The following is a 15,612-nucleotide window of genomic DNA, read 5'->3' on the forward strand; positions in this document are numbered from 1 at the left end:
GTAAAATGAAAGCTGAAATAATCAGTGTATTTAACTTAGAATTGGTCTTCTACATCTTGCTAAGAGACTTTGTCCAAAAGCAATAGTGTCTGTCTTCTAAACATAGCCAGCTGAATAAATACAGATATAACTCAAGTCCCTAGATTGTGTTTTCACATTTTTACCCACATGCAGCACAAGTCTGTCAACATTTCACAATTCCTCTGAAATTACTTGTAAGCAAAATCATACTAAACAGCAATCTCATTGAGTGTGCCTTCAAAATCTCATGAAACTTGTTGGGTTCCTCCCACGGACCAGCAAGCTTGCAGAAACACCTCTAGAATTCTGAACAGAAAACAAGCATTTTTCCAGGGTGGGTTTATGGGATCTATTATTTTCCACAATTGAGAATAAATGTCACCCACACCTTCCAGTCCCACCATTTTAATCTGATTGAGGAGGCAGTTCATATGCTTGCTCTAGATTTATATAGCTATGTATTTTCCTCCTTATTATGAAATATTGTAACTTCGTATTTACATGGTTCCCTACATTTATTCAGAGTTTAACAACCCAAGATCTCAATCTGTATCCTTTCAAATTCTTAGCAACTGATCCATGAAAGTTGTCTGCCCCTAGGAAAAGTTTTGGTCCTGTTACCCAAAAGGCAAACACAGGTTCTTGTTTTGTGGCTCACTAAACCAGTTAGATACTCTAACCAAAGAAATCACCTAAGCAACAAAAAACCCCACTATTTCATGTACCTTTTAATCAAAGGGCTTTCTTCTCCCACTTGTATATAAAAACTTAAGAGCTGTTACATAGTAGCTGTTCAGCATCCTCTTCTGGGCTCTGCTCCACAGAAAGTATCTGAGCAGGGGTCTGTCTGAATTATCTCAAGAGGAAATAGAGGGCATCCTCTGACATCTGCATCCATCTCTTTTCTCAACATGAATCTCCTCTCATCTCCTGTAGATAAGTATATGGAAAAGTTACTTGAAAATAGTTTGTCAGAGGTTGGTGAGAGAAAGGGTATGAGGAGAGAGCTGTAAAGTATCTGCCAATGAACTGAAAGCATAGTAAATTGTGAAAGGGCTGTAACAATAGCCAGAAATGTAGCAATCCTGCATGAGCATCAGATGACTACCTATATATAGAGTCACTAACTTTAGACAGTAATTCCCACCCAGATGTACCACATATTGAGCTGCCCAAGAATGTTTTTACCTGTCTAAAGCATGTTCAGTCGTTAGCACACATGTTGTTATTAACACCAGAACCAACCATCTGCCCATGACAGATACTTTGCTATCCTATTAGTAAGATGAATGCTGCTCTTCAACTACACCTGTGTGTAGTGTTTTAGCTGGAGATAAGCTGCACTCTTTTTTTATGCCATGTTTATACTTCTTAATGCTTTTTAAAACCACCACTCATCACTGTAAGAACTGTGGCAGGTTACCTCACCTGGCAGAGACCTGTCACATTCAGGCACCTTAGTTCTGGTGTCCCTCTTTCTCACCTGTCCTCTGGAGGGTCTCCTGGAGTAGCGAGCCATCACAAGGGGTAACATCTGGTGCTGCCATGGTGGCGTGAAGGGTCTTGAATTTCACTTTTTTGTGGAGCATTTTCTTACATTTTCCTTGTATCTTTCTGAGCGACTCCAGCTGCACACAACTGTCCGTCTCTGAAAAGCCACATTCATCAGATAAAAGATTAGAAGAAAGCTTTTTTCTCTTTTTCTTCATTTTGCAAGCATTCCTCTCCTCTTCCCTGGACTGTCTCTTGCTTTTTTGTCCTTCATGCCTTAATTTACTACTAGACCTCTTGCATGACTTCTTAAGCTTATGTTCACACTGCCTTGCCAGGCCCTGATGGACAGAATTAGAACAGAAGCTACATTTGCTGCTTTCCTTCTCTTGATCTTCCAGAGTTACATTTTTAAGGTAAACCAGTAACTTGCTTTCCCCAGCTCTTGCAGGTAAGCACCCTCTATTGCAATTGCTGTAAATTTCTTCACACCTTCTTTCTGTTCTCTTCACTGAGCTGCTACTTGCCTCTCTAAAGTAGTCAGAGTCACTGATCTCTTCCAACAAATCCTTTAATTTGCAAGCGGAGCTACATGTTTTGTATGGTACAGTACCTTCATCACTACCATCTTCTTGTTTGAATTCCTTATCATGAGTAACAGCAGTGCAATCCAAAGAATGATTCAGTTCAGCATAGGGTAAGTTATCAACAGTGAGCAAGTCATTCCTCTGCACTTGCAACTTTTTCACAAGCCTCCCCCCACAAGCCTTGTTTTCTAACACTGTGTCCTTTGACTCAAGCTCCCCAACAGCAATCACCAGTCTACCATTATCACCACTACTACAATTTCTCTTGTTGAGGTTTTGTACAGGACTCACTTCTCTGAAGTGCTGACCGTGTTTGTTACTCAAGCTGATGTCAAAAGCACTACCACCACCAGACACCACTCTCTTCCGCCAGGACTTCTGCGCAGCGTTTTTTGGCTCTAAGCAAACACGTGCATAGTGCGGAGTCCGATAGTAGTTTAGTAAATAATGGATGAACTCATCAGTCTCATAAACCTTTTGCTTTTTGCAAGAGTCTTCATCAGACACTGTCTGTGTGTGAGCTACATTCAGTGCTGGGCAGTCCCTTCCATCGAGAGGCTGGATGACCCTGCGGTCTTGCGTAACTGTAATCAGCAAAGATCCACAGCCAAAGGAGTTGCACACATCTCTGCCAGGCTGTCCGTCAGAACGTGGGGCTGGAGAGGGGTCATTTAAAATTGTCCTGACTATATGACAAGCAGATGCATGGAAGTTACTCACATCTCCTTCCTCGCTACATAAGCTGCTACCTTTTAGGGTTAGCGGGCACTTAAACTCCTCCTTATGTTTCAACTCTTTGTGAGTATGATAATGGGAGTTAATCAGTTCCTGATGTATGTCTGTTAATGCTGTTTCAGAGAAGGAATCGTCCTTCCTTATGCCCCATGAAGGATCCACTTTTTGACTTGCCAACTGCGAAACCAAGAAAATAGAAGTTTATTTACACATCACCTTCACCATTAAGAAGGCTAATGTCAGATGTTATGGGGACCTAAACTCATGCAGAATGGCAAGGGTAGCCTCAGACTTCAACTCTTAGTAAATTATAAGTTTTCAGAAATCTTTAAGAATTGGGGAAAACATACACTTGTTAAAAGCTGCAAGCAAATTTTTCTTTGCAAATAATGAAGACAAAGCCATGTTAGCAGCCCTGAGAAACGAAAACACCTGTTTTCACTCAAAACTTTTAGCTCAGAGCACTAAAATAATCCTTCAAACATGAATCTGTGTGCAAAACACTCATATTTTTATCATTCCTCTGCTTTCTCAAGACGTTACCTGAACCAAACTGAAATAAAACTGACAGCTTAGTGTTGGCCACAAAAGAAAGTCTTTGAGAAATGCAGCTGATGTAATCTGTGTCACTTTAATTGTGTCACTTGCAGAACTGAGACCAAAACAACAGAGATACCATCATTTGCATCCCCACCCCAAAACAACTTGTTTGCAATGCTGGATCAAGTCTAACAGAGCTGATATAGCCCTACCAGACTATTTTTCTTGAGTAATGACAAGGCCTGAAACAAGCATCAAAGGCAAAGTTTCTGGGTGGAAATGCACTACCTTTGCTCTCGGGGCAAGACTGAGAGCAGATTGTCACAAAACTTAGCCCTCAGGCCTTCTGAGTGTTCAGTCAGTCCCAAGGCATTCATGTCAGCATCAAGACATCAAATGTCTAGTGAATTATTCAAGCTTTAATAAATATCCTTCAAAATTTAAAATGTGTTTTAAAATAATCTTACTTTCACATGGCTTAACAGCACTGTAAGCAGTCTGACAGCCTCCACTCTTCTCTGAGCTAGCAGGGATTTCCTTTCTTCCCATTCAGGCATATTCTCTGGCCACTGCTGTTCTTCAGCTGGTACCTTCTGCTGCTTTGGGGGATGTTTCTCATCTCCATCTATCTGCCTCTCTTCTCTCCTCTTGAGCTTAGCTTTCTTTTTTCTCTCTCGAACTTCTTTTCATCACCACGTGTTTTTCTAGGTAATTATCAATATGGGACAATTTAGATGACACTTGGTTTACAATTTGAGTCCTGGGGATTGGATGCAGGTGTTTGAAGTGCTAATAATAAGCAACCAGTCACCAAGAATCCACATGCGGCTAATAAGGAATCTTGTTTGTTAAATTAACATGCTTAAAAAAACATGGCACATAGATGACATGCATCCAAGTGAGCACACGTTCAGAAAGCTCTTTGTCTCTTCAAATGGTTTATATTCTACAGTTTTCTTTATAACCATTGCCAGGACAAGAGTCACATCAACTTTTGTCTCCAAGGACACACCTAGAGATTAATCATCTGAATGCAGGTCTTAAATTAACAAATCTCCCCTACAGATTATCATAAGGGTCCCATTTAAGAGACATTACATGTCCATTACTGCTGAGCAGCACTTACACCAAGTCAAAGCCTTTTCTGCTCCTCACCTGACCCCACCAGCGAGGAGGCTGGGGGTGCACCAGGACCTGGGAGGGGACACAGTGGAACAGTTGACCCTGTCTGACCCCAGGGATATCCCCGACCATGTGGCATCATGCACAGCATGGGAAGCTGGGGGAGAAGGAGGAAGGGGGGGGACATTGGGAGCGATGACGTTTGTCTTCCCAAGTCACTGTTAATGTGTGATGGAGTCCTGCTGTTCTGGGGATGGCTGAACACCTGCCTGACCATGGGAAGTGCTGAATGAATTCCTTGTCTGGCTTTGCTTGAGTGCAGCTTTTGCTGTACCCATTAAACTGTCTTTTTCTCAAGGAGGAATTTTCTCACTTTTTGCCCTTCCAATTCTCTCCCTCACCGCACTGTGGGGGGAAGAAGCCAGCGGCTGTTGCAGGGCTTAGTTGCCAGATGGGGTTAAACCATGACAAGCTGTCACTACTGTCTGGAAACCTTATCCTGCAGAAAGCAGATCTACCAAACAATCAACATGCTACACTACAGAAAACTCCAGAAAACTCAAAGAACAAAGTGTGCACACAATAATAAAGTGTTTAAAAGTATTTTTTGAAATTTTGGACCTTCTAGTCAGCTGGGAGGCACCTAGAAATGTACATCGCACTCATTTCTCTTCAGGGCATAAAGACATTCATTTGTGATGTTGCAGCATAGAGCGATACAAAAAGCCCACATGCAGATTGCTGAAGAGCAATCACGCCTCAGGGCAACTTGAGAGGAAAAGCTCTCTGATCTCACTCCAGGCCCACAGAATCACAGAACAACCCAAACCAAAAGCGACCTCAGGGTGTCCCTAGTCCAACCTTTCTCACAACCCATACCCCTCCATCTGATGCCTTACACACACAACCATCATAATGCTTTTCTTTCCAACAGGAATACAATTTAAAATCTGTATAGTATCGCTTCAAGTTCTCCAACTCCCATTTCCTCAAAGCCTGGTTTTTTACAGTGGCCACTCCTGGATTTTACTTGGCATGAGGTAGTGTAACAAATCTCAAGAAAATCAGACAGTCTCTAACATACACTCTCACCTTTCAACCCCGTCTCTTTTCCCCTCTTTGCCGAATGTGCTCCTGTTCTTGCAGCTTTAGTTTTTCCAGGCTTCTCTTTCTTATTGCTCCTTCACTGAAATGTCTGGTACCAAAAATCACCTGTCACAGAAGAAGCAGAGTCAGACTTAGCAGTCCAGTTTGCTGTTCATTTATGCAAACACAGACAACCTGCTGAGCAAATGAGACACCCCAGATGGCTACCAAAATACTGCTGCACTTATGAGAGTACCTCTCTCCACCCTGGCACACCAGAACATCTCTTCTGAAGTGGACACTGAATTGGCAATCGAGCTCAAACACTCTTCTTCCAAATGTCTCCCCATGCCGTGACATAAGTGGCTCACAATCTGACATCATATCAAACATGTTCCTGGCATGCTCTTCAAGGGACTCAAAGTTCAGTATGTTCAGCAGAGCATTCCTATCTGCAGGACTCAGACAGTTCTGCCAAAACTAGTTCACCAACTCTTACAGCAATATCTTCTGGATCAAAAATCCTTGCTTTCTTGCTTAAAAATTGATAAATTCTGTTGATGTGTACTGCAATTAACAGGCTTCAAATGCCCAGTTGTGACCACACTAACAGAAAACAGGCAAACTGCATCAAGGTGAAAAAATTCGTAATATGAAGTGTTATTTCCAGCATAGAGGGTAACACTTTAGGGTCACAGTTTAGAAATTACCTGCTGTGAAAAAATAGCAAACCAGGGTCCACTCTAGTAAGTACTTACAGAGGTAAACTATTAGGTGCTGAAGTTCAGCTTCCAGATTGCAACTTTTCTCTTGTAATTCCAGGCTATGCACAGCACTTAAATGTATTCATCTCTCAACATACTTAAGCAAAAAGGTACAGAGAAAAGAAAGGGTACCCCTTACTAGCTAAGAACCACATAAATTAGGGCAGCTGCTGCATCTACTTCATGTTAAACAATAAGAAGCCAAGGATCTGTCCAGGAGGCTTCACCAGCTCCAGAGATCATCTCCCAATTTCAGTGCCAACCACACTAAAAATATTTACAACTTTAAGCTTACCCACACCAATTTTACAGGAAATCAAAAGAGTAAAATGCTCTTTTTTGATTAAAGGACTTAAGTTCAGGTACATGAATATATCAGTATCCCTATACCCAGTACAAACAGGACAATCATAACAGTTCTTTTCCCCTCACATGCTTAAGCATCTAAAAACTTTACAGAGCAGCTTACCCTGTTAGCAAAGACTTCTCAGGCCTAACTTCGTGTTAAAAAGAGCAGAAGCTGGCAAACCACCATCTGCACCAGCTTCTCCCACAAAATCTCAGCAGCTAGTTACTAATAAAGGTTAGTATATTTTAATGCTGTCCATATGCTGTAATTTTCTCTTTTTAGCCACCATTTTAACGTAAGTAACAGACTAAACCAAAGGAGAAAAAAAGAAGATACATATACACAGAGAACTTCAGGAGTGCCGTATTAAAGCTTCCTCTGAAGCAACATGGAAAAAGTCCGTATGGTGGTTGTCACAGGTTATAAACTATGCTGCCGTTACTTAAAAATACCTGTTTGCCTTCAATATAGGAATCTGCATGGGAAGACAAGTGAAGTGGAAGAAGCCGTCTGGTAAAAGAGGGTGACTACACTCCATTCAGAATGATAAAGGAAAAAAATACTCAACACTTATGTACTGAAGGAAAAGCTAGTGCAATTAAAAAGAAAGAAGAAAAACGAAACAGTACTCTCTGGAAGCAACAGTGTACAGCACAGACTGCAGCACTGAATCGTCCCTGTTAAGGAACTGTTGCCAAATTCACACAGAATTAACTACAACTTTGCCAGGAAAGGCTGAGTATCTCCAGATTAATTTCTGAACACAGACATGTATGCAGACGGGATGCATCTTCAGTATCTCACATAAGCAAAGCAATTACACTCAAAGTACTGATTACAAAACTGGAAGAATGAGTAGTCTCTAGAGTTCTTCCTGCCCACCATGCATTAAGGTAAAGAGCTTCCTAAAGCTATCTGTAATGTATCATCTACACTTCTTCCATCACACTAAGATTTGAGGTGAAGCATGTTAAAACATCCAGGATACTGACGCTGAAACCTGCAGCTGGTGTACCCCCCCAAAAGCTTGCTCTGTTTTGCAAGTACATCTTCTATTAAAACAACAGATACCATCCTGCCCTTGCAAATCTTTGTTCACTTCTATCCTTACACCACCATGGCTGTAACTGTATTGCTACTACTGCAAGAAATCACCTAAAAGTAAGCCCCAAAGTCTCTTCATATTGCTGAGTAAGCTACAGTGGTTTGCCAGTGCAGACCATTATCCTTGCTCCTCCCTACTCTTTTTCACAGCCAGGAGCTCTTCAAGCACCAGAAATGCATTTCTCATCACATAACTGTGTACAAAGCACAGAATTATTCACTGGCTGATCCACTGGGTGGCTGCTCAGCAGCATGGCCTTTTGGAATCAATCCTGACATACTAATAAGCTGTTTACTTTAGTGTTAGCTGTTCCAACTGACAAACCACCAGGAACTTGACATTCAACCCCTTTACCTAATTATTATTTCGTTTTAGCTATTCTGCCACAGTTATAACATCAGGACACATTTGCCCTTGCACTAGGGTTTACTATGCTAACTGCAGGCTGAACTGTACCATGCCACCTGCATGCCTTTTTCTGTGATCATCTGCTCTGATAGCCCTAATACATACCCAAAAAAAACCCTGAAACAAAAGAAGGGTGTTATTTAAATGGATAAAGGGGAATCAAGGGGACTCCACAGATCTGTGATCAATTCCCAGCTCTGCTGAGGAATTCCTGTGAAACCCAGTAACTGCCTATGTCTCAGGGGCCTAAAATAATACAGTATTTTAGAACAGATTCAAGCTGATCAGGACCACAACAGGCCATGAGATCACTTACTCTGGCCTGTGCTAACTGTACTGGACTGAAGCATTTCTTCCAGGAAGCAACCTGACTCTGGTTGAAGGTACAATATGAACCTGCCACTTGCCATAGGCAGTTTGTTCCATTCCTTAGTCATTTGCTGTTTAAAATGGAAGCAACTTCCAGATGCTATTTCTTCATAAGCCTTCCTCTACCTAGATTCACATCCTTTTAACATCTAGGTGATCTTATGGGTTTGGGGTGTATGTGTGTGTATGCATTCCTCTTACATGTTATAATCCAGGTGCCTCTCAGTCACCTTTCTTACATAAAACATATAGCTTGAGCTCTTTGAGAGCTCACTCACAGTCCCCTCTTTCACTGAGAACCATTTCTTCAGCCCTCGAGTAATTTTTGTTGTAATATTCTAACACTCTCCAAGGCAAAACAACCCCAAATGCACACACAGTACTAATTTGGTCAGCACCATACACAGCAAATTGACTCTTTTAAGGCTACTTTCAATCATCATTTAAACATCCCCACAACCCAAGCTGCTGCTAATGTACAATAACCCTTTAGTGGGCTTAAAGAAAATCACAAGGATAAACCTAAAATGGTTTTTCTGAATAGCTGCATGATCTTTTTTACATTGACTGAATTATCTTAGAACACCCTAAAACATGTCACACAAGTGAACAGTTCAAAACAAAATTACACTTTAAGGAAACATTAATAGTCTGGCAATGTCTAACCTGAAAAAACCCATATAGCCCACATGAGCAAAATGCAAGCAGTGAGAATAACTGGATCCAAAGGTGCCCCTCACACCTGCTCCCAGTACCACTAGCTGAAACAGCTCTTACCATCCCCAGTTCCCTCTCAAGTCACTCATACCAGGCCCTGGGCCATCACAACTGTTTCTGAGCCCACACCATCAGCCAGCTCAGGGAAGAGATCTAGCCTGGCGAAAACACAAATAAATCTCATTTAGCCCGGTTACTTCACAGGCAGTTGTTTCCCTGCCCTCATACACAGCACAGCCATGAACAGCTCCACCAGCAGAGCCAAAGGAGAGCTTGAAGCAGAGGAAATACCTTAATTCCACAGAGGCGGGTCTGCAAAAACACCTACAAGCAAGCAGCAATGTGGCAAGTGTTATGTACTGATCCACAGCAGCAGAAAGAGCTTTTCACACAGGGGAAAAAGTGTTTACCAGAGTCACTTGGAGAACTTGAAACAAGAGTTTTAAACAGATTTTTCAAGAGACAGCACTAATTTATTCAGCTTACTCTGTGCAAAAATAAGTGAACAGGAGAGGTGATCAGAAGTGCCGCTGGTCACGCAAATATCACAATAAAGGGACGTTTTAAAGTAAACGCTCCTCACGCCGCTGCTTCATGCTGCGTTTTGAGATGGGGATAAAGAAAACGCAAGCCAATCTCGTCTCAATCGACGCCGCCGCCGAAAGGCCGCGCTCTCCCTGCTCGGGGGGAAAAGGCCCAAGCTCCAGCACCAGACCCTTGAGACCCGGCCACGAACCCAAAGGCCCAGTGACCCGCGGCCCAGGGAGGGGGTGACGCTCCTCCCAACGCCGCCCTGGCAGCCACAGGGGGGCACGGCAGGGCCGCGGTCTCCGAGATACTGCCGGGAACCGCTCCACCCCCTGGAGCACCGGCGTGAGCGGGCTTGGCCCGCCTGGCACGGAGGGGAGAGGCAGCCCTGCAACCGCGGCCCCTTCCCCACAGGCCCCGCTCCCCGGCGCCCCCAGCACCCTCCTGCCGCGGCTGCTTCCCCAGAAGGACCGGGGCACCGAGCAGGGCCACCCGCCCAAGGACGCCTCCAGCAGCGGCAGGTGCCCTCTGCCAGCAACGCCCCACTCCCACAGGCCGCAGCGGGCCGGTTCCCCTTACCCCTTCGGCGGCAGCCACCACCACCGCTCCTCACCACCCGGCGCTCTTCCCGCCGCCACCCCGGGGCGGAGCGCGGCGCACGCCGGGCGCGGCGAGGGTCCCGCCCCTGGGGCGCGGCCGGGCACCGCCCTCTCCTCCCGCCGCCCGGCGCTGGGCCGGGCCTGGCTGCTCGCCTCGACCCCAGCCCTGGGGGGCACTGCGGCCGTGGGGGCCATTTCTTAGTGGCCAGAGCTCGGGAAAGGGATGGCCCAGGTAGCGTGGCTGTGCGGGGTGTGGGCATTTCACGTATTCCTAACGATTCATAAAGCGGGACAAGGCGGAGCCGCAGGAGGTGACAGTAGCTTCTTGCCCTGCTCTTCCCCCCGAAGGGCCCGTGGCTGCCCTGCATGCCCGCCTTTGGCTGAAGCCTGCCTGCTGCCAGGTATCTTTGGCCTGTGGTCACTCTGTGTGTGTGTGTGTGTTGTGTAAAGAAAACCCCAGTTACTTCCTCAGCAGTTGCCTTGTTCAAGCAGGGTGAAGGCCTAGTTACAGGGGGGTGACGTGATACCATGTTTTCCTTTGTCTTGTATAAAGGTAGCTCATCCACCACTACTTCATATGAGAAATATGTGTGTGAGGATTAATTACAGCTTTTCCCTGGTTTACCACTAGTGTTTAAGCAGTGGAAACGCAGCACATCTGTCTCTTGGTTGTATGGCAGTCAGCTCCCCACAGTGCAGCAGCTCTCCAGGTGTCAGTGCCTCACCTGCACACTGTAGAAGGTACTGTCCACACTCTGCAGTACTTCTTTACTTCAGAAACAGACAGCTTATTTCTCCTGTTGTGGTAGTAGGGCTGTAACTGTGATGGTCGATGATTGCAGGATGCACACAAGATTTGGGCTGCCAGCAGAGGTGTGTGCCAAGCACAAGCACCTCTTTATCTCAGGTGGTCTAATTGCTATGTATGCAATTACAATCTGAGAACAATTGTTACATGTTTATTTAGCGTGCAAGTCTATTTCTGTTACAACTTTGTGTCCAAAAAGCATGTCTGTGTTTTCTCACTGTACAAGTTGTTACCATAAAGATACTGCCTTTCCCTACAAATGCTTTTTTGGGGTCTAGTTGTCTTCTCCACAGTTGTTGGTTCTCCTTGCGTTGGGAAGGTTTTCTATGAGTTTATCATACACTGACATCTGTTTGCATTTTTCATCTCAAAAGATGAAGTTGTGGTTTGATGGTACAAGAGGTTAAACTGAAATATACTGTCTCTTAAGTTATGGGATTTTTTGTTTTCCTTTCTATGTACATTTTTCCAAACCCAAACAGGCAAAGTAGAATTTGAGATCAGTTTGCAGCTACAGGGTCATATTCATCTGCTCTGGACTTGCTGTTTTTCTGAAGATGCAAGGAGTTGGGAAACTTTAATGGTTTAACTCTTCAATAAAAAGCTTAATGTAGGTGTTTCAATATTTGAGAGTAGGGTACAGAAATAAAAGATAAGAAGACACACACCCACTAGTTCAGGAGGCAATGCTGTTAATATTTTGTTTTTCCTATTATGAGAGGGGTTATACAAAAAGTACATTTCCATTTCTATTTTCATTGGCAACTATTTTGTAATAATGACATGACAAACAATGAGTAGAGTTTAAGTTTTCTTTCATACCGAGCTCTGTTAAAACTCTCACAAATACCTATGATTTTCTTGTTCCAGTGAAATGGTTTTGAGGCTTTTGGTTTCATTTTCTTAGGCTTATGACTGGTATAAGAATGCTGTCTTCCTTTTTAAACACAGTGTGTTCCAACCCAATGTTATCATACCTTGGTACCTCCGCTACCAGGTACTAACTGATACAGAGAAGTAAAAAACTCATACTGTGCCTCTTGGTTGCAGAAATAAACCCCAACAATTTCTTGCCAGTGATTAAGCAAATTATATGTAAATATATTCTGTATTTCAGAGAGCAAACTACTGGAAACTGAGGTGTTTTGCAGTTGTGGAATATGCTGCTTCCTAGGATCGAGCACATTGCTGGAGCAGTGTAGTGAGTTACACTGTGAGTGAACAAGTTGTATTTCCTCTGGCAAAGGAGACAGGATGTTAAGCAAATCACTCTGGCAACATTCTCATGTTGAGAAGTGCTATGTCATATTAATTAAGAGCTCCACATCCAAAACTGATGAAAGGATGATTCACTTTCACACAGTGGATGAAAGAACTGATTCACTTTCTTCTTAAAAGTGAACAGCAAGCAAAGGTGAAACCCTACCTGCACAACTCGTGTGATGTCTTCGAAAATCAGGTTAGGCAAAACTGGTGCAAAGGGCTGTGCAGAACCAGCTTATTTGTTTATTCTGAGTTATTCTAATTTAGCTAAAGAGGATTTGAGGTAAATCAACTTTAATTCACAGGTGTGTTGACACAGATATTGCACCATCATAACACTGCATGTCAATTGGGTTTGATTTGAAGCCTGACAACCAGTGCATGTAAACAAGCTTTGCCTGGGAGCTTCAGGAATAGGTTGGGGAGGAAGGTGGTTGAAAGAATCTTTGGGCATGAAGCATGCATAAGTACATGCAAGTAAGAATCTTGGCTATGGTTCTGCCTGTGGCCTGGTAATGTCATTTGAGGAATTATGTCTGGATGCTGCATACTGCTCAAGTAATTTAAAAGCTGAAATTACTTTCCGTATTGAAACTATTGTCTCCTTACCTTTAGGTTGTACAATCTATAGGAAAAAATCAAACCTCCATCTTGCATTTAATGTTGAAATAAAACACCAAGAACTGTTACAAAGGACACTGGGAAACTTGCATAGTTTTGTTACATAAATAACAATGATACAACCTTCCTTATTGCAGATGGCTGTCTTTGCAAGTTTGGCTCATGAAACTAATTTGTGGACTGCTGAAATATTCTTTCCCTAGAACTGATATGATCAGTTACTGAGTGAGAAGCAGCTTAGCTCCCCAACCACTTTCTGAATGTGGAAACACCTGAATGATGGATTGAATAATTCCATCCACTCCCTGGCTGCACGGAAAATCTGTTCAATTTACCTTTCATTAAGGTAATATTAAAAAGTACCTGGTGGTGTTTTGTTTTGTTTTTTAACATGTTTAACTTTCCTGCCAGGTCTTTCTAATCAGCCTGTATGATGGTGGGTTTAATCCACAACAAGGTTACCTCAAATACTTTGTATATACGTAGGTGATTGGCAAGTTTGGGCTGTTAGGAGAATTGATCTCCATAACATAAGCTGTCCTGCCAAACAGGCAGGACATTCTGGACTTTCTTTATACAGAAAGTCCAGAATACACAATTCTTCTTAATATAATTTGGTTTATAGCATTCCTGAGCTATGGTTACAATGCGTGTCAATAGCATTAATTCTAGCATGAGCTTTTTGTTGTAGACACAGAGAGATTGAAGAAGTTTCTTGGTGGCTTCCGTTTTCTAAAGTTTGCTTTAAAACCAGCAAAGCTAGCTGGCACTGTGCATTGCTCTTAGTACAGAAGGGCAGGCTTGTGATTAAGTCACAGAAGAGAAACTGTAAGGTTCTATTTCTGGCTTGGTAGCAGACATCCTGGGTTGTTACAGGCAGATCTGCTAATTCTCACTATTGATCACTGGACAATGCAACTGCTCATTGGAGTGGCTTCTCCTCCCACCACCAGTAAAGGAATGTACTCCAAGCATTTTGTTGTCCTGGGAGTTTCCAGCAAATGTCCTGGAAAGAAGCAGCAACTGAACACCTCCGAGTAGTGCTAAATCTAGAGCTTTTCTAAGTTGTATGTGGGGATGGCATGGGCTGAAGAGTGGGTTCTTTGACAGCTGTGTTCATTCTCCCTCCTTGATCTCAGAAGTTTCCTGTGAGACTTTAAACACATTCTTGTTAGGTACTGACATGTTCAAGGAAGACAGGGTCAGAGTAGAATGGAATTTAATTTGACATTTAAAGTGACAGCAAGCTCCGACACCACTTTACTAATAAAACCAGTGTGTGCAGATTTCGGTGTTGTGCCTGATCCTGATGTTAGCCACAACTATATTATCCTGAAGTAACTCATTGATAGTGACCAAACTATGCTCAGAGATAAAAAAACCCACCCCAAACCCCCACCAAAACCAATCCAGAACTTGATGTTCTCCTTGCAAGGGTGTCTGAGACATTTAAATGATGACATGAGTGCTTAAAATGCGTATAGTAATGTGGGATGATGTCAGCGTAGGAATTGTTAAAGAATTAACTAGTAGCTACTTTAAGGACACTGTACATTGTTCTGTATTAACTACATCTATCCAAAACAAAGTATAAAAAAATGCATAGGTATCTTCTAGTAAATAAAAGTGATTTCGGAATAGTTCGTACAAAGGATTCACCTGCATAAGATGTACGTTCAATGACACTTAGTCTCCAACTATAATAAAAGCATATTTTTATACGAATAACAAAAGCAGCAAAAGAAAATCAGTTCCCTCAGAGGATTCACTTGCTTTGGTTGGTTTTGCAGTGATAGCTTGTGAGGTATAGGAAACTAAGTAGGGCATAAACAATATAAATTTGACTCGGCTGTCAGGAAAGATGCAATTTCAAGTGTTACTTTTTAGTAACCTTAGTTCCTGCTAGTAACAATCTGTTATTTAATATTGGTTTTATTATTATAATTTTAATGACTGGTTTTATTTGGGCAGGTCCCTTTACACAGGAGAAAAAATAACAACGGGCAAAGTCACCCCAACCACCATCTTTTCCATGGTTTAGATTGTGCTGCAGAAGGCTGACATCATCTGCTGATTCATTTTATCAGCCAGAACGTGTACACAAAAACTCAGCCAAAAATGAGAAATGGAAATGGGAAGACTGGGTGGAAAAAACCTGTGCTCAGGAAGGGGTTTGTGTTGTGCAGGTGAGCAAGAAACACAAACCCCTAGAAGAAATATCACCCTTTTATGGTTAGAAGTCTTTTGTTTCCAAGCAGTATTAATGTATAAGGAAGTTTATGCACATTTACTGCTGTTTTGAAATCTTCCTTTAAACAGTTTTTTCTCCTTCATAGTGATTAGCCGCTTTCTTCCCACCAAGCAAATACAACGTCCTTTCCAACCCAAACCATTCTATGATTGCATGATGGTGTAATACTGTGTGTGTCTGAATACACGCCGGAGCAGCGAGCACTGCGGTCCTCCTCCATGCTGCTGCCGCCCAGGCCCGAGGCTCGC

The 15,612-nt window shown here is 42.9% G+C and overlaps 1 protein-coding gene across 1 annotated transcript; it reads right to left on the bottom strand.

The window, feature by feature from the left end:
• Window positions 1-814: 814 nt before the first annotated feature.
• On the bottom strand, window positions 815-5,975 carry LOC308224499 (uncharacterized protein; the record flags this gene model as incomplete). The annotated part of the gene is given in 6 exon segments (XM_080624479.1): window positions 815-951; window positions 1,505-1,669; window positions 2,036-3,011; window positions 3,842-4,048; window positions 4,054-4,078; window positions 5,839-5,975. Coding segments are annotated over 6 exon segments (1,647 nt in total).
• Window positions 5,976-15,612: the final 9,637 nt, after the last annotated feature.

This window comes from Psittacula echo (assembly GCF_963264785.1).
Source record: "Psittacula echo genome assembly, chromosome: 8".
NCBI classification, from domain to species: domain Eukaryota; kingdom Metazoa; phylum Chordata; class Aves; order Psittaciformes; family Psittacidae; genus Psittacula; species Psittacula echo.